At 39.8% G+C, this 19,935-nt stretch overlaps 1 protein-coding gene across 4 annotated transcripts in view; it reads left to right on the forward strand.

Moving 5' to 3' along the window:
* The first annotated feature begins 2,032 nt into the window (after positions 1–2,032).
* ST18 (ST18 C2H2C-type zinc finger transcription factor) overlaps positions 2,033–19,935 on the forward strand; it is a 75,260-nt gene continuing 57,357 nt past the window's right edge. The window contains exons 1-7 of one of the 4 annotated variants that reach the window (XM_074985799.1): positions 2,033–2,222; positions 7,072–7,445; positions 7,524–7,863; positions 10,232–10,366; positions 12,777–12,867; positions 14,314–14,418; positions 16,229–16,434. In XM_074985799.1, coding sequence (XP_074841900.1) covers positions 2,042–2,222; positions 7,072–7,445; positions 7,524–7,863; positions 10,232–10,366; positions 12,777–12,867; positions 14,314–14,418; positions 16,229–16,434 — 1,432 coding nt within the window. In that variant the 5' untranslated portion in view covers positions 2,033–2,041. Of the gene's footprint in view, positions 2,223–7,071; positions 7,864–10,231; positions 10,367–12,776; positions 12,868–14,313; positions 14,419–16,228; positions 16,435–19,935 lie in introns of all 4 variants that reach the window. The other 3 variants (XM_074985800.1, XM_074985798.1, XM_074985801.1) reach the window with 3 other exon arrangements.

A 19,935-nucleotide genomic window follows, 5' to 3' on the forward strand; every position in this document is an offset into this window, starting at 1 on the left:
TAGCTAGAATGCAGCAAAGGCACTAAAATCACTGAAATAGACACAGATATATGGTCACAGATACAACAGTGGATGGACCCATTGTACTATCCATAACACTGATGCATCCCCTTTGGCATAGCTGGGAGCACACTAGTGGAATGGGGAAGAGAGCATGGTACACCATGTATGCCCAAAGTATATATCTGATTTCAACTCTTACGGCCAGGTCCAAGCAAGTACAGCTCAATACAAATCAATAGCAACAATTTACTGTAAATAGCCCTAAACAAAACAGCCTGGATTCAAATAAGGAGTGAAGGGTTGTGACACAGCACCTAGTTTTGAGGAGCGTAAAGTCACAGGTGTGCAGTGTGATTTAGAAAGCTTGAGTTAGGTCTCTATAGGATGCTTGGGGAAAGACAGGTGCCTCAAACTCCTAGCTAATGAAAGCTGCTCAGGACAGAGGTTTATGCTAATACCCTACATATGTGCACACAAATACCGACCCACACAGAAGGGCTCTTAAGTGCCTTTATGCAGCTCAGACCTGTGTCTACTAGTGATTCACGATCTTTGGAGTTAGTTAACTGCGCTGTTTTTACTACAACAGTAAGGAGGAGGATCCACAACTTTTACCCCAGTGGGCAATATTAGGGTATACCTAACCTAAACTATCCCAAGTCAATAAACAAACCATTGGGATGAAGTCTGAGGTGATGGCAGCTGCTATTGCCTTGTGTGTACTTACCTGAGCGGCCTGATCCAGTAACCATACTCTGAGGGAGCCTGCAGGATCAGGTCCCATGTATGAAATAGGCGGCCAAACACCTACCTTCTCCTGGCTGGTGAATTGCTCTGACAATTAGCTGGGAGATAGGCAAATGGAGGCTGCAGTGCACATGTTCTTGGGCGGAAATGTAGACCTTGGAGACCTTTATGTGTGTGTGGGTTTCTTTTTTTTTAAATACAGGGCCACCAGACCTACCATTGGATGGGTAGCTGGGGTCTTCAAAGAGTGCAGTTGCCTGGTACCTGGCAATTCAAAAGAGCCCAGGACTTCTAGCTGCCACCACCACTACCACAGCAGGGCAGAACCCAGAGCCCCAGGCCCTTTAAATTTTACCAGAGCCCCGAGCAATGAACTGTGGGCAGCTCTGAGGGCTGCCTCCACTGAGGTGGGCATGGAGTGCTGTGGGAAGCAGTGAGGTTTGCCTGCCCCCAGTTCTGCCCATTTTGGGTGCACAGAGTCACTCCCACACACCTGTTGCCCAAGAGCCTGGCAATTTGCTTGTCCCTGCTCCCCCAATGGGTGCTGAAGGAGTTCACGTGTCTACAGGACTTGACAAGAGTTTTGTGAATTGCAGTAGAGCCTAAAACTGGGATTTAGGTGCCTGAGTCTGGAGAGCAGGCACTTGGGTGAAGCTAGGCCATGGTGACCAGAAAAATCAGATGCTGACATGGTTTAGTTCATCTGACAGAGCACAGAGAACAAAATCTGCCCTTACAGTTGAAAGTCTTAGCACTGAAAATGTGCATTCATTTTAAGGTGGACTTTCACCCACTTTTCTAAAGCAAGTAAACAAAAAAACCCCCAAGCAGCACCACAAAGCCTCAATCAAGTAGCCAGATGCATGTAAGTAGAAGGGTCATAAAGTTACTGCATGCTGCAGTGTAACTGGTGGTATACTTTTCACATTAGCTGTTTCTCAGGATTAGCAAATCAATATAAATCTTTTCTCATCCTTTCTGGGTGTATTCATCTAGTGCAGGACAGGGCTTAGATTAACATATGCTTACTTGGGATTAAGGATTTTTTATAACCAGACGTTGGTAGCGGTGAAAAAGAAACTGTACATTGGATTTGTTTGTGCCCTGCTCTCTAGAGCCAGCAGCTAAAACGAAACATCCTCTAAACACAGCTGGCTGGAAATGCAAGTGTATTAGCATTTTACCAGTCTTGGTTTTTCCACTTGAAATTAGAAGATAGCACGGTGGTGTTTTTGCAGTAATGTCCCATTTATTTTCATTTTTAAATCAATGCAGTGCCTACAAATGCTCCATGGCTAAGAAGAGAAAAGGTGAAGAACAGATTTCAGGAGTTCCCGTCAATAAAAGGAAGTCCCTGTTAATGAAACCCCGTCACTACAGTCCCAGTGTGGAATGCAAAGAAGAAAATGAAGATAGAAGAGAGTTGCAGGAAGGCATCAAGATCCTTGAAACAAATGATACATCTGCTACAGGTAGCAATGAAGAATGGCTCCAAATTAATGTGTCTGCCCTGTCCTCAAAGAAGAGAGGGCCGTCAAACTGAAAGCTTTCAAAGGGAATAGGGAATGATTTGGGCTCAGAGTAGATGTTAGATAATACACTGCAATCTAGATATAAATATGGTAATTCTAAAACAAGGACCCTGTTGAATGTCTCTGTCTACGGTCCTTAATGCTGTGTAGGTCACCGAGCCTTGCCATCACTCAACTAAGGAATAGTGTCTGCTTCTTAATACAGGCTGTCAACGAATGAGGTTAAACATAGTGGAAAAACTAGAAAAAGCACATTTGTACAGAGAGGAGTTTCACTTAAATATATTCAGTGTGGGTGGGGTGCGGGAAGGGCAGGAAAACACCTGCTTAGCAAAATGCTGACTTTCACATTTAACAATGTAATTTTACATTGTGAGTGTCACTTTGTGTTTGGTTAGTTTGATTATTAGAGTTTGCAGTGTATTTATCATAGAATTATCTTGTTTTTTGAAAATCAAAAACTCTTTACATTTCTGATCCGCGTAGCTTGCAATGTATTCCAATATGTCTGCAATGAATGCCATCCAGGTAAGAAGACTGTGTGTGAGATTCTGTTCCTATTGAAGTCAGTGGGAACTCCAATTCAATTCAGGGAGACCAGGAGTTTATTTCTGGTTAATCTTCTGTCAGGGTTCTCTTTGGAATGCATACTGTGGGTTTCAGTGGAGGATGGGGAAGTATTCCCTTTTAAAATATATCAAACTAGTAAGGAACTGTGCATTCACTATCCCCTTCTGATGCAGTTATGCGCAAATTCACTACTGACCTAAGCAGACACGACTCTACTGATTTCAGTGGCTCTTCTGAGCTCCTAGCAGTATTTTCATCCCACAATACTAGTAGTCTCGCAAAACAAAAAAGCAGTCTTGTAGCACCTTGAAGACTAAGAAAATGATTTATTAGGTGATGAGCTTTCATAGGACAAACCCACTTTTTCAGGTCTGTCCCACGAAAGCTCATCACCTAATAAATCATTGTCTTAGTCTTTAAGGTGTAACACGACTGCTTTTTTGTTTGGTGAAGATACAGTCTATCACAGCTCTCTCTCTGTCAGTAGTTTCACAAAAAGTTTAAGTGACTTTTTCTTAGCTGATTCAGGCTGTACCTTGGACCTCCATAACTTTCTTGTTTTAACCCTGATTAATGTGCACACTTTCTCCTGTGTATATCTTTTGTACCACTTCAGTAAAATCCTGCGAGCTATACATCACGGTGGGTATAGAACTGAAGTGTTCTGAAATCTTGATACAGTAAACCCTCGATTTAACAGACTAATGATGGGGAGGGGTGTCTGTTATTCCCAAACATCCATTAAATGTAAGGGCTTACTGCCCACCCACCCTGACAGGCTCCCCCAGCCCCAGTTCCCAACTCCCTCCCCCTCAAAAAAGCTGGCAACTCACCAGAGTCACCGCCTCTGGAGCAGCAACCATTTGTGCTGCTGGAGTTGCTGCCAGAGCCCACTGTGCGGCTGGGAACCTGCCACGTGGCTGAAACTGCTGGGCCTGCAGCTGGGACCCTTCCGTGCAGCTGGAGGTGCCCCACAATGCATGGCTGAAGCTGTTGAACCCTGCTGCATTGTCTGGAGGAGCCACCCCTGGAGCTGCCACATGCTTCTCCCACCACGGGTTGAGTGCATACATGAGTACTTTCTGCCTGGGTACGCAACCCATCCCGGGTGAGAGGAACACATGGTGGCTCCAGTGGAGGAGGTAAGGCTCCTCCAGGCCATGGCAGTGGTAAGTCCCTTAACATACTTTTTGGGGGTGGTGGCAGGGATTTAGGATAATATGGACCCCAGTGGACTTTGGGATTAACAGGGGGGTTGATGGTAGGGGCTGGCAGACATCCATTGTTCCTTAAAATTGAGGGTTTACTGTAGTTTATAGTTATTCAGAGCTGTTCCGTTGAGAGAAAAAATTCTGCAACCAGATTCAGTTCTCAAGTTAACCGTGGACATTTAGAACAACTCTACAGAAGACTAATGTCCCTAATTCTCCTAGACAATGTCTATTCTACAGCAATCTTTTGAAAGAAACTCTTCTGGACGATGTCTTCCAAAAGAAGACTTTCAAAAGAGCACGTCCTCACACAGTAAAGCAGATCCAAAGATCGATCTGCTCTTTCAATAGAGAGCATCCACACAGCCCCCACCGTTTCAGATATACTAGTTTCATTGAAAACAAAATAAAGACCTTGATAGGCCTATGAAATGCACTTTTAAGTTAAATTTTCCTGGGAGATGTGTGGATGCATATTCTGTTTGAGCTGCAAATATAGCGACTCCGTCTTTTCTTGCACGTTGCCAACTTCCATTATTTTATTGTTAAACACATGGGCTGTGTCTACACTAGCTCAAAACTTCGAAATGGCCATTTCAAAGTTTACTAATAAAGTGCTGAAATACATATTCAGCGCCTCATTAGCATGCGGGCGGCCATGGCACTTCGAAATTGATGTGGCTTGCCGCCACATGGCTCATCCAGATGGAGCTCCTTTTCGAAAGGACCCTGGGAACTTCGAAATCCCCTTATTCCTAACAGCAGATAGGCCATTTGCATGGCCATTTTGCAGTTTTGGGCTAGTGTAGACACAGCCATGATGTTTTGTCTTTGTCTGAAACCCCTGAGCTCATGGAACAATGTAATTTCAAGACATTTCAGCATTAATTAATTTGTTGAAGTAAGTTTCAAGTCCTTGTGATTACAGAGAAAAACTTAACATGTGAACCACAAAGGCTCAAAACCAGAAGGCAATAAAGACAAATCAAATACACATTTTTTAAAACCTCATTATTTTTAAACAATCTCATTATTGAGTAGGGGGACAGCTGAGTCATGCTTTTTAATCTTGTAGCTATAATATGGTTACTATAATCTTTTACACAGTTAATTAAAGAAATGCATGTTAGTTTCCACAAGTGTGTTTGTTCATAAAAAAGTATTAAAGTCATTTGTATCAAAAATGGCCTGGTGATGAGACTACCTGTAATTTCGGTGCAGAGCAGAGCCACAAGCTGTTAAATCACAGACATTTATTTGTCAGAGGTTCATTACAAAACCACAAGTAATAGCAATCATCCTTGGTGCCATGTTGTGAAAACACATCAAACTTTTTCCTTTAGATTACTTCAAAGTCTATAGTAAGACGTGAACTGGTTAAAAAGTTGCCTCGAGTTTTGCAGACATTTTTTAAAAAAATACCAAAACACACAGCTATCTGCAAACAGTGCGTGAGGCCGCCAATCCTCATACGAGTCCAATTTTCTGAGAAAGAATAAGAATTAATAAATATTTTCTTTTAACATATAACAAACAGTTGAACCAAACAATTACATAAACTGGAAATGACCCAAAATGCTAACAGTTTGGCAGCAGCAAAGTGAAATGCATTGTGGTGCACATGTGCATTTTTGTCCCCCTTTCCCCCTCCACAATAATCTGCACTTAATAGGAATATTTTAAACTATGTAGCTAAGCAACAGAGGTAATTGTTGCTTTCTAGAGCTTTTGTTAGGCACTCTAACACAGCCCAAATATGCATAATTAGGTATAATGTCTATAAATCATTATTGTACACATGTGGGTAGTTAAGTGGATTGAGAGAATAGTTCAATGAATTGGACATATTCACTGAAAATGCTTTTTATTTGTTTTCGGCCATTCATAATACTTTAAAATTATCATAACCCTTTACACTTTCTCCTAATAGCTCACTGCGTTATTGAGAGAAACTTCATTTGCATTTTAGACTATGTTTAATTTATTATTTAAACCTGGACTTCCTCCGATTTAGGAGAGGACAGATTCATCTGATCAAATATTATATTATTTATCCAGCCTCCCTTCTAGAAAGTAAAATGTTATATTGTTCAGTGTACGTTGAATAGAGCCCAACAAAAGAGTGCACCCTATAATCAGCATTATTGAAGGGGCTACTGTTGTGACTAAATTCTTCCCTTCGTCCAAAAATGCTTTTAGTTACTATGGCAATATTTACTTGATCCTGGCAAACCACTGTTGATTTTAGAGAGATAATTACCAGCAAGAAAGATGATGGAGATGTATTTTTGAGTGTCCTTGTCAGAGCAAATGTTTTTATAAAAAATTAAATGAGATACAAAAGGCATATTGTCTCCCAACATTGACACCCTTACCTACACACAGCCTTTATTACCTGCTGGCTGCTGCTTTTCTTCCAGAGAAAGATGTTTATTACTGCAGGCTGTATTTCAATGGTGCCTTTAGCAGTCCTTTAACAGTCTATTCATAAGAGCTGTTTCTGTTTGCTTGTGCATGACCTGATGTATCATTCAGTGTGGCAACTGTAATGGTGACCAAGAGCTTGCCCTTTGTAAACTATTGAGTCTTTTCAGTCAAGGTCTTTCAGGAAATCTGAAGTGATTTGAAAATAATTGGGGGGCCCATTTTGAGAAAATATTTGGGTGTGTTAGACACGGAGGAGAGTAAAAAAAGATCAAAGGAATTTTATAGTGTCAACAATGAAAAGTGCAAAAGCATTCCATTTTCAAATAGCTCTGCACCCCCAGTGCACAGATTTAATCTTGGAAGGAATTATGATAGTTATATACTAGCAGTAATTTCAGATACTGTCTCACTAAAATGGGTGTCATTTCTGAAGAATTGTCAAAGTATCATTGAACAAATAAACAAGGATTGTTAAATAAATCCCTTTTTATTTAAGATTGAAACCAAGTCAGATCAGTATTAATTTTTTTCCTATAGAAAGCATTATTTGTATTATATTTTTCTCTTGGTTTTTCTTATAGAAGAAAATGCTATAAAATCTCCAGATGGAACCTCTCGTTCAGGTGGGCAAGAAAACTCCCATCAGAAGAAGGACAACTACAGCTGCTACCAGGACCTTGTGGTCAAATCTTTAATGAAAATGGGAAAACTAGCAAAAGATGAACCAGTTCAGACGGTGACTGAGAACCTAAATGACAGTGGCATTCAGTCCTTAAAAACAGAAAGTAATGCTGATGAATGCTACATGATTAACTCATCAGAAGAAAAAGAAAAGATTTGTGTTTCTGACCCACGGTGTTGTTCATCTGAAGACAATGAAAGTAGCTCTGAAATTTTGGACAATGAATGGGAGAGTTCCTCAAATTTCTCAGAAGAGACTAGCATAAAGCCCCATGTAATTCAGAAATACACTGCAGGATGTAAACAACAAGACATCCTGGACGTTCCAGAAATTAAGACTGAAAACTCAGAGTTTGGCCCCTGTGAAACTGTTTGTGACTCGGAAACAGAGTTAAGAGAATCACAGGAATCTTGTTTAGATGCTTATAACAAGAGAATTCAGAATCCATTCCCTGAAAGTGAGGAAGATGATGAGTGCCTATCAGAAACTACCGAAGTCTCAATTGACCTGGACAAAACAAAAGGGAATTTGAGTTTGCTAGAACAAGCAATAGCTCTGCAGGCAGAGCAAGGTCATGTGTTTCACAGCACCTACAAAGAATTGGACAGGTTTCTTTTGGAGCATTTAGCTGGGGAAAGGAGACAAACCAAAATTATTGACATTGGTGGGAGACAAATATATAATAACAAACGTAAGAAATATTTTGATCACTCATATTGGCTCAAACATTTATTCTACAGCTGGTAAACAATTTTGAACTGGATTCTGAAACAAGCCATATTCTTCATATTTTTCAGCCTCATTCCCCCCCATAAAAATTGATATCTACATTCCAAAATTGTTATTGTTTCTGATGGCTTGTTAATCTATTCAAGAAAGAAACAGTTGCATTTTCAGATACGAAGTCAAACCTGTAGTGCTGGAGATTAAAAAGCTCTGGTTTTGATCTGCAAACTGGACAGGTTTGATGTGGAACTCATTGATTGAGAATAATTATGGAGCATCAAAATACATCAAAATACATCACTTTACCTCACTTTTCCTGACATAATAAGCTAAATAACAAGCTAAAATGTCTAAGAAATTTACTTTCACAACTGCAAAGGTTAAGTGGTAATCACCCTATAAAAGTTGCTTTTTTTGCCTTTGATAAGCAAATATAGTTCCTTAGGAATGTGCAGTATTCACTAGAATATTCCCTGTATGTTTCCCTGTATATTTACTGCAAATACTGAGGGTTATTTAGCTATCTAACGGATTTAGAATCTAAGATAAATGGCAATTTCTAATGGTGACCACTTTACAATCCCTATTGTACTACTTAACTAGAGTACGCATGTATCTCCTTCTTCTGTTTAAAGCTGCATACAGCTTCCCTGTTAAAATGTCTTTAGAGCAGTATATACGTGCTCATCAGTCTCCTTCCTAAATTCATATGCTTGCTGTTACCTTCATTTGTACAGATGGCCATAATTAGCACAGACCAGATTCCGATCCTTTTATTCATGTGGAATACTCACCCTTACTCCTACTGGAATCAATGGGACTATGTGCAGAGCAGAGCATACAAAATGTGGAAAGAATGGCATACTCTGGTCCTTCCTGATTATTCTCAAACAAACTCTTGGTTTGCAGTTTGATTCTGAGATAACCTTCATAGAAAAAGGATCTTGAGCTTTCTTCTCTCTGCTTCTCCATGTGCTCCATATGCTCTGACAGCTTTTTATTTTTTATAGCTTTTTAAATTTGTGTTGGGAATTCCATATGCTTTTCAGCTTCTACGCTTTTGGTTTTTTTTTGGCCCATATCATTTATATATGTTACCTTCTCCTGATCTTATTTTTTCTACTTATTTTTTATGCAACTTGAACTTAAATTTCAGGAGTAGAGGAGTAAAAGGGTTTTTTTTTTTTTGTCTTTACTATTTGTTGTTGTTTTTGCTCTCTGTCTGCTCTTCCCATAGACAATTTCTTACAGTGACTTCTTTCCATTCATCTGTGTGATTATAACAAGCATTGTTGGTATCCATTTTGATTTCTTTCCTCCATATATTTTCTTATCTAGAGGCTTGTCAAAAAGCTTAAACCCCCTGCAGCTTCTGGTTCTAGATCATAGCCCAAGAAAATATCCTACTACCTTGCTTTATCCTGGCTTGGACTATAGCTGTTTATTGCCCCTTAACTCTGTGTGTTGGCAGTCAATAATGTTGATCTGAAACCATCCTCAGCAATTCATACGTCCATTTGCCATCTGTCTCTTCCTACAAGAGGACTAGAATTACTTCCTTTCTCATCCAGCTTTTCAGATTCTGTCTTCAAAAGCAAAAGGGACACTTTCTAATCCATGCTTCCTACAGGCTGCTAGTACCTTGCATTTGGAAGTTGAAAAATGCACTAAGGAAGCCAACCTCTGCTTCCTTGTACATTGGTAGTTACAGGAGTGGGCTGAGACAATGTCCAGTGAAAGGGTATTGGTTATTCCATGTTTCTACTCTGCTTTCAGGCTGATCGACAGCACTGCAATGTGTAGCAGAGGGGGAGCTAGGGCCTCTCAGATGTAGAGTGGCATGTATTCAGTTTCATAACAAAAGACCAACGATCTAGAGATCTGTGATATTAAAGGAACCACTCGTGGTAGCAAGGCTTTTTGTTTGTTTATTTCATCCCAGTTTCCTGAAACCTGGCATTAACCTCACAAAAGATTGTTTTCGTTTCAATATTTATTCCTTTTTTAGATCTTTCTCTTGATCGCGGTTGCCAGCTCTCTGGCTACATGGATGTGGCTTGGGTCCTGTTGAGCTTGAGGCTCTGAATGGAATAAATGACATCACAATTCCCAAGCTGCATATGTTTAGTGCACAATGGCATACTGGGAAGTGAAAGCTGTTGTTTAAAAGAGACAATGTGAGAATCAAAATAGATGCTGAGATTGTGTGGTTACTCTGAAAGCTAAAGCCTTGGAAGAAAATTGCATGTGAAGTATAAAAGAGGTGTTCACTTCTCTGCTGAGTGCAGGCAGGAAACCATAATCAGCCAAATCCTTCTGTGATTTCCCTACAGATTCACCCAGGCCTGAAAAAAGAGAAACCAAATGTCCCATCCCAGGTTGTGATGGCACAGGGCACGTGACTGGGCTGTACCCACATCACCGCAGTCTCTCAGGCTGTCCGCATAAAGTCAGAGTGCCACTAGAAAGTAAGTATCATCCTAGGGCACAGGCAGTAACTGAATCAGTTACTCTTTCTAAGTCATCTGCGCTCATACAGGGCACGCCATGTAAACACTCAGGGCTGGATGGTAGCTAGCTCTGTGTAGTTGCCTAAGGCAGGAGATGGCTCAATAAGAGGTGGCCAGTCTGGTGCTCCTCTGCAGAGCATAGTCACAATTCCAGTCCTTACACTTCTGGCACTCCAGGTCTGGCTAAAGCCAGCACCAGTAGTGACACTAGCCTCCCCACAGGACCTGGAAAGAAACAAGGTTACAGCCACACATCCTCCTCCCCTCTCCCCCACATCGGTTATTATAGCTGGGCTGGCTCATAGCCAGTACAGAGTTTGCGGTTTTTTCCTTTCAAATAACTGGCATGAACATTCAGCTATGTGACTGGTGTGCTGCTGTCTTAAGCCGTGTCTACACGTGCACGCTACTTCGAAGTAGCGGCACTAACTTCGAAATAGCGCCCGTCATGGCTACACGTGTTGGGCGCTATTTCAATGTTAACATCGATGTTAGGTGGTGAGACGTCGAAGCCGCTAACCCCATGAGGGGATGGGAATAGCGCCCTACTTCGAAGTTGAACGTCAAAGTAGGGCACGTGTAGACAATCTGCGTCCTGCAACATCGAAATAGCAGGGTCCGCCATGGTGGCCATCAGCTGAGGGGTTGAGAGACGCTCTCTCTCCAGCCTCTGCGGGGCTCTATGGTCACCGTGTGCAGCAGCCTTAGCCCACGGCTTCTGGCTGCTGCTGCTGCAGCTGGGGATCCATGCTGCATGCACAGGGTCTGCAACCAGTTGTCGGCTCTGTGGATCTTGTGTTGTTCAGTGCAACTTGTGTCTGGGAGGGGCCCTTTAAGGGAGCGGCTTGCTGTTGAGTCCGCCCTGTGACCCTGTCTGCAGCTGTGCCTGGCACCCTTATTTTAATGTGTGCTACTTTGGCGTGTAGACGTTCCCTCGCAGCGCCTATTTCGATGTGGTGCTGCGCAGCGTCGATGTTGAACGTCGACGTTGCCAGCCCTGGAGGACGTGTAGACGTTATTCATCGAAATAGCCTATTTCGATGTTGCTACATCAAAATAAGCTACTTCGATGTAGGCTTCATGTGTAGACGTAGCTACAGTGAGATCTAGTGGGTCACCTCCAGGAGTCAAGAACAGGGAATGGTGTTTGCTTCATAGCATGCCTTTCTCTGATGACTGTGTTATGCTAACATATATATGGCCAGACCAGCCTGAATTCCCCATTCATTTCTTACTGTGCCAGTCTGATTACCTTGGTTTATGCTGGGTAAGTTCTTTTCTGACATGATGCAAGTGAAATGATATATAAAAAGCTAAAAAGGAATATGAAAGCATTAGTTTTAATAACTTACCCAGTCTGATTGTTTTTTTGTTTTGCTTTTGTTTTTTGGTTTTGGTTTTGGTTCTTTTTTGTACTGGCATTCACAACAACAAATTAAAAGGACACTTGCGTTTTACCAGTGTCCTCTTCTTAATTGTAGATTTCTTTTTAAAATCTGTATTTATGGAAACATCTCTTACGCTAACCAGGCTGCTGCAGTTGAAGGCCCCAACAACATTAACTTTTTTAAAAGCAAGGTTTTGCTAATTATCACACTTCCAATCAACTCAGTACTGTTCTGTGGGGTACAAAATGATTATCTGTAATCAAAATTTTCTTACTAACAGAACCACCCGCTTGATTAACAATCAGACAATCTTTCGAGGCAGCGTGCACCCAAAAGAATAGCATAGAGCTAACAGGACAAAGAGAGATGTACAAAGATATTGAATTATGTTTTACTTTGTTCTCAATAAACACAGACCCACAACAGCTACTTTGGTTGAGGAGAGGGGGAATGTACTTGCAATGGGTCCTACTCACCACTGGTGCAATTCTCACTATGTTGGCTTTCACTGGCATTCAAATGAATGTATGTGCAAACTACATCTTGGGAGTAGAGTCCGTTGGTATATGGTGCATTGGCATCTACATACAACACAGTAGAATGTCATGGACACAAACTGAAGTGGGTGGAGCTTTGAGCCAAAAGGATGTGTCCAAGACACATGGCTTTTGCACTTATGTATCATCATCTTATCTCAGTGTAAGAAGTGAGGAGTCCTGATGTCATTTAGAATTTGCCCCCTCTCCCATTGATTTAAACTAGACAGGGACCCTTGTTTGATGGCTCATGCTAGTGTAACTCAGGCCAAGTGATACCCTTTGAATACGTGAAGTTTCATTTGAGAAGGAGAATGCAAAATCAAATGACAAGCCATTGGGCATCACACTGGAGAACACATCATGTTGCTAGATGAAAATGTTCCTCAGAAAGAGAGATTTCTAGATGTATGTTGTTACCCCTTTCTTTTTCTTTGCATCTAGTTCTTGCCATGCATGAAAATGTTTTAAAGTGCCCCACTCCAGGATGCACTGGAAGAGGACATGTCAACAGCAATCGCAACACACACAGAAGGTAATCCAGATCAATTAGCATCCGTTATAATTAATATAGACCCGGGAGGAAATTGCCCGACATATCTGGAATTTGGTATCATGAACAATATAATATACTTCAACCATCAGTTGTCCACAACGGGAACCTACCTTGTGCACAATCAACCAATTAGTCTACATAATTGTGTTAAATATTAAATTTCAGGATAGTATCAAAAATATCTGCAGTATACTGAGCATGACGGAAGCCACTAGTCCTGCTTCAGAGATGAGATTTCAAACAATAGTAATGAAACAAAATACAAGTGAAACCTAATAATGTAAATGAAATACCACTATTAGATAAATAGACTAACACAGCAAGCAAAATCAAAGCCCTCTTGTCCATAAATGCTCAATTCTTATTATTTTTATTTTTTAATTGCAATTGCATGAAGAAGCTCAAATCATGGATCAGGGCCTGTTTATACTAGTAATAGTACATAAAAAATAAAACAAAGCCAGTTAAGAAATCATGACAAAATGCTGCGGCAGGTGGATAAACAATAAGGGTTGGAGTGGGAGACGGGAAAAAATAAAGGAAATGTTTCTTGTCATTTTCTTGTTTGAAAAACTCTGTCATGTTTACAGCCCTTTTGTGACCTATTCTATCATAAATCAGCACTACTACTTATCAATGGATGGGAATTGAGTCAAACTGTAAGTGAATAGCAAAAAGAAAATATAACTTGAACAGAATGTACATTATGTCACAATCATTCTCCAGATTTTTTTCCCCACCAAAGTCCATCTTTCTGTCAGCCTGTAATAGCATTTATCCAGTAGTTCAGCAGACACTGATGGCAAATACATATATCTTTTTAAAATTAAATAAAAATTGCCTGGCCCAAAACCTCTGAGCTGAATGACCCAAAATTTTTGCCCTGGTTTAACTTGCAAATGTTACTCTTATAAATTTCACATCTAACCCCTCTTATATAAACGATTGAACCCCAAATCTGGTTCTAAAGGGTCAGTTTTGGATCTAAAGTAGCGGCTTCTACTTCTACTGTGTGTGGAGGGGAAAGAGATTGAGGGGTTATGGGTGAACTTGGGCCCATCAGACCCTTGTAGTCACAGATTCTTCGACGTGTTTCAAATTCCACACACTAAGTGTAGACTTCTTTAGAGCCAATGAGGAGTCCACCCAATGCACTCAATGACACTCTGAAATATTAGTGGCATGAAAGGCCAGCAAGAACTCTAATGAATTTCATTCTCTAGTGTTCTTCACTTTTTGGCTTCAATTTGTGTATATTTTTTTCTGCACACTGTTAAACAGCTGCCACATTTCATCCCAGATGTGGCTGCAACTTAATAGTAGGAAGTGCCATTGGTAGTTTATGAAGTATTTTGAGGTCCTTTAGGACTGAAAGACGTGTTCATATTCTGGTAACTCAAATCATGCCACTCTTTTTTTAAACAGTCTTTCTGGCTGTCCAATTGCTGCAGCTGAGAAATTGGCAATGTCCCAGGAAAAAAATCAGCATGATTCTCCTAAAACTGGACAGTGCCACGATCAGGTTCCCAGGTAGGACTCTCACATGACATGTCTCCCACAGGTATTTCTGTCCCAGCGCTGCTCTTTATTTTGTAAGGGATTTCTCTCCTTACAACTTTTCGCTCTAAGCTAGTGAGATACTCAAGTTCACTGTAGCAGGCTGACTCCATACAAACATGTGGGGAGCAAAACCAATAATGACTTGTGATAGCCTAAGGGCACTCAGTGGGTCCTTGTGCATCCAGGTACAATTAAATGACTAATAGGTGTCCTTGAAAAATATGTGAAAACCTCCAAGAACATTATTGGAACATTAAAAAAGTTGTTTCAGTAATGTTTCTGGAGTGGAATGACTACTAGTGTTAACCAGTCTTCTACAGGTCAAACCTCTCTAATCTGGAATATCGCTCATCCAACAACATCCGTAATCTGGCATGATTTTAGTTAGCGGGACAACCGATTATCATGAGCATGGCCAAGTTTCCCGTGATCCCATAAAGCTTTTTTGTAGCCACCAGTCCTGGATCTCAATGTTCTGTGCTGTTTTTTAGCTGCAATTTACTCCTAAATGTCTTCTAAGAACCCAGTAAGCAGTGGAAGTGTTGGTAATGCTGTTAGACAGTATTGACCTCCCATGGTTTGGCAAATTCTCTCATTCGACACTGATCAGGTCCTGGGAGTGCCAGACTAGAGAGGTTCAACCTGTATTTCAATGGGACTGGATTTACTCGTTAAGAAGACTTCCCAGATTGTACCTCAGATGCAATGGTATGCCTGCTGAGGACTGGTTAAAGATTTTGCTGCTTCTTTAATACATACCAATTCTTGCTGCCTTTTCTCTAAAATGGGATCCCATGCTGACATGCTGAATCCTTTGCAAAGGAAAGGCCTGGCGATCACAGCAGCATCTAACTGTTGTAAGTGTACTAGTATATAAGTGGGTCAAGCACTCAATGCTCTATTTCCCTGCTATAACAGATTTTTGATTGACCCATCAAGTTACTTCACTGTAATGCAGTTGCTCGGTTTAATTTATTTTTATCCTACAGTAGCAAAAAAGTGCTTCAAAAACCCTGAGCAAAGAAGTCTCTCGTTGAGATTGTATTTGGTCTGAGAGTCCTATTGATCCTGTAGACTTGCATAATTTGCACATCATTGGCATCAGCACCATCATGGCCTATTATATTCAGGCCTATTTGGGGGCACTTTAATTTGTGGATTATTGACATGATTGGTTGTAATGGCTCCTTCTGAGCCATTACAGAATATTGTGTCAATGTGTCTGCCAACTGCACATGCCTTAACTCTACATCAAAAAAGTCCTTAGGAAATTATTGAAGACAAGTAGTTACTGCACAGTAGCTAAATGGAACAGCACATTATTAATTATCCTTTCTTCCCCAACAGCAGAAGCAATTATTTTGGACCAAACTTTATTGTGTTTATTTGCCCAGAAGGCTCGCTACTAGAATAATAGTGGTGACCCACAATGCTCCAAGGCCCTGCTGACTCATGTAAAACACCAAGCCTCATCTCACCCGTTTTTAAAGAAAGGAAACCCCACTCTATGGTAGTGAGGTAGAAACAGCATATTAATTCTGTTAGTAAGTTGTAGGATTGCTAGACTGTTGGATCAGCCACAGTGTGTATTTTTATGGCTGACTTTGTACACTCCTAAGCATGAGCTTCTAAAAAGGCAACAGTTATGAGACTTACTTATGTCTGTTTTGGCGGGTGCCATCCCACTATAGACCATTTTTCAATGCAAGGACCTGAAAAGGGTGTTCTTTACTGTTTGTCCTTTCTGTTTTTCTCACTCTCCCCCTGGCAGTCTCTGCAGGACAAACTTAGCAAAGCAGCTAGAGCTATCGCAGTATAATTACAGATCTGCACAACCAGTCACCTCTACTAGAGCCAACCTGACAAAAGAACAAGAGAAGTTTGGGAAAGTCCCATTTGACTATGCTAGCTTTGATGCACAAGTCTTTGGCAAACGTACAATGACCCCAGCAGTGCAAGGCCGAAAAACCCCACCATTCCTTGAAGGTAAGCATGAAAAGCCTATCCTTCTTAGAAGAAAAATACCATTTATCTGAAAGTTTCTTGCTTCAGGAAATAATGCGTATTAGCCAGTGTCTTTAGTCTATTTTGATCAGAAAGTGTTGTTAATTATTCTATAAAAATCATACCATGGTGAAAAGCAAAATGCTTGCCTTATTGTCACCTTTCCACTGGGCCAGACTGTGATACACTTATTCATACAGTACAATTCCACCATGAGTAGTCCGACTGAAGTTAGAGATGAAATCATGAACTGGCACAAATTGACATTGTTACATTGACCTCCATAAAGGCATTCCAATGTGTACCAGCTAACACACTGTTCCCAAAAGGACTATTTGTGCAATATGACATTACTTATGTGAATAAGGTATCACAATATGACACACTGGTAGCAGTAATTTCATGGGTTGATCCTCTTCATTGTAGGCTCTGTATAGATTACAGCACTTGTGTGCTCTATTGCATCAACCTTTAATAATACTTCCACAGTTCCAGATATTTCAGAGTGTGTCCAAAGTCTTGGCAAAAGATGCCTATGCTATAAGGGCAATGGAAGAATCCTAAAAGTTTTTTTTTTGTGTTGTTTTTTTTATGTTGTAGCCTGGTTCAAAGGAATCTGGATCCAAAACGATGACCATTAAAATATTTCTTAATTTGTGTTTTCTTTAGTATCATTAAAATATAACCAAAGAAAGTGAAGAGGCAAGAAATAGTTAATGTTATACAGCTTACACAATGCAAAAAAAGAAAGAACAGTGATGGTTAAGGCGAACAGAACTGCAACAATTAAAAAATAACAAAGAATATCCTGATTTAAGCTCTCCAATTATGAGTATCTGATGTTTATTTAAGCATGGCATAATTTGATTTTTATTTTTATAATATTGCCAGATAACATTGAGGTTTTTTGTTAAAGCTTTTATTTTTCAGTTTTTATCAGTATACATTTACTCAGTTGCAGGAACTTATGTGAGAAGCAAACAATAGGGGAGGTCTGACATAATGGTTTAGTGACATTAGATGATGAGAATCAAAAAATTCAAATCTTACAACTCTTAAAACACAAACTGGCAACATTGCATGCCAGAACACACAAAGCAAATAGACTTAAATCAAAGTCTAACAAGTTCTCAAGGAGCATTTTTCTTATGGTACCTATCTGTAAATTTAAATTATTATCAATCAAAGTATTTTTCATCATTTTATCTCTGTGTGGTGCAACCGTCATTTAGTGATATTGCTTGATAAAAATCCAATTCTTCCAACCCCATTTATATTGGAGTTTATGAAGACAACATTTACAAATGTATAAACCTAATATAGCAACGAAGGGTCCTGTGGCACCTTATAGACTATCAGAAAAGTTTTCTGTTAGTCTATAAGGTGCCACAGGACCCTTCGTTGCTGTTACAGATCCAGACTAACATGGCTACCCCTCCAATACTAAACCTAATATGTACCTGTCAAATAGGCATGTTGGAACACAAAGAGATATGTGTGGGAACCTGCATGAGCAATTTCTAATTTTACGCACAGAAGTGGACTTGCTTATTTAATTATTTGTTTGCACATGCACAAGACAGTTTAATGGCTCTTTTAAGGTATTTCTATATGAAATGTTGCATGCATATGTGAATGAATTGATTATATAATTTCAAAAGAACATAATATAATTAATGAAATTTTCTAAAGTCATGCTTGCAAAGATTGCACAATGCGTAGCTGTAAAGACAAAAAGTATAGGAGTGCCTGAACATATTAGATATAGGGGTGCATTTGATATAATAAAGTGATTGGGCTGAGTTTTGTTCAGCAGACTAAAGCTGTGTCTACACTACTAAAAGAACTTTGAAGTTGCTTACTTCCAAGTAAACAACTTCGAAGCTGAGAGTCCACACACACTCTACTAGGGCACTACTGCATTCCCAGGAATGGATTAAGGATTTTGAAGTTGATCTCCCTAACTTCAAAGTAAGGGAAAATATGTGTAGACTCTCTGGTGGCTACTTCGAAGTAGCGCTTATCTTCGAAGTTAACTTCAAAGTTTACTCCTAGTGTAGACGTACCCTAAGTAAATACGAATCTACAAATTTGTTACTAATTTTCTTTGAATTTTATACATATGAATTTGCCATACTGAGACATGACATGTTCATTTAATAGCATGGGGTTTTTGGTGGTAACTTTGAAATGGATGATGGAAGAAGGACCTTCAACTAAGCTCTAGTTTAAACAGGGTTGGTGACTCCAATCAATTGAACTAACTAATATCAAGCATAGACTAATAGCATGATTTTGCAATCTTTACAGTAATTTGCACTGGTATAAGGGAAAGTAGATTCAGGCTGTCAGTCTCAGTTCTCATCAGATGAATCCAATATTTAGAACAAGAAGAAGTCCTGTGGCACCTTATAGACTAACAGATATTTATAATCATATTATATTTATAATCAGATATCTGATGAAGTGGGTCTTTGCCCACAAACAGCTTATGCTCGAAAATATCTGTTAGTCTATAAGGTGCCACAGGACTTCTTGTTGTTCTCAAAGATACAGACTAACACGGCTATCTCTCTGATACTTGTCACCAATATTTAGAAACATTCAAATACGGAGCTCAGTTGTTTTGGAGATGGTCTGACTTTTAGGTCTGACCTATAACTTTAAACAAGGCATCCCAAATATAGGGGAAATTTGAATCATGGCCCAAACTTTTGTGTAGCTCTCAAAGGTATAAAGGACAAAATACCTAGACCCCAAAGAAATTTAATATTGGGAATTGATTGCTGGATCCCAACTTTTGTAGTTCAATCCACAACTGAACTGTATAACATGTGGTTATGTATAACAATATTCGTGATCTATTATAATGCAAATAAAGAACTAAATTTTTGCTTGTTGCTTCTTTTTGGCTTGGGTTCTAGATAGGTATTAATAATTTATTTAAAATAAAGCTGAAAATTGTTTCTTCTTTTACCCTTTTTCATAAATCACTTTCAGAGCTACAGATGAAAGAATGCTTTATTAATTGTGAAGACCTGAATTCATGGTTCTAGGTTTCCCCATCACAGTCAATAATATAACACAGGACATAGAAGGCACCTTCCTGCTCTGCTTTAGAGTATATGTTAGTGATAGAAGAAAAAGGTAGAACCATGTACTCCATTTTTGACATGTAAAATAGATTTTCTACTCAGCTATAATGCAATCTCTTCATTTTTAACTGTCCTAATTATGTTTGGTACCTACATAATATTAAAGAAGATCCTAGCTATAATAGGAACAACAAGATGAATTAACTACCACCTTAACTCTAAATTTTCTTTGATTTTTTTTTTGGTATGATTTAAGTCTAAGACTTAAATATTGGGATTTTTCGTGAACATGATACTGCTCATGTTCCCTAGGGCTCATGTTGTACTTAACCACTTCAGCCTCTCCAAGGCCGTGTCTACATGAGCCCCAAACTTCGAAATGGCCACG

The sequence above is a fragment of the Carettochelys insculpta genome, chromosome 2, assembly GCF_033958435.1.
Source record: "Carettochelys insculpta isolate YL-2023 chromosome 2, ASM3395843v1, whole genome shotgun sequence".
NCBI classification, from domain to species: domain Eukaryota; kingdom Metazoa; phylum Chordata; order Testudines; family Carettochelyidae; genus Carettochelys; species Carettochelys insculpta.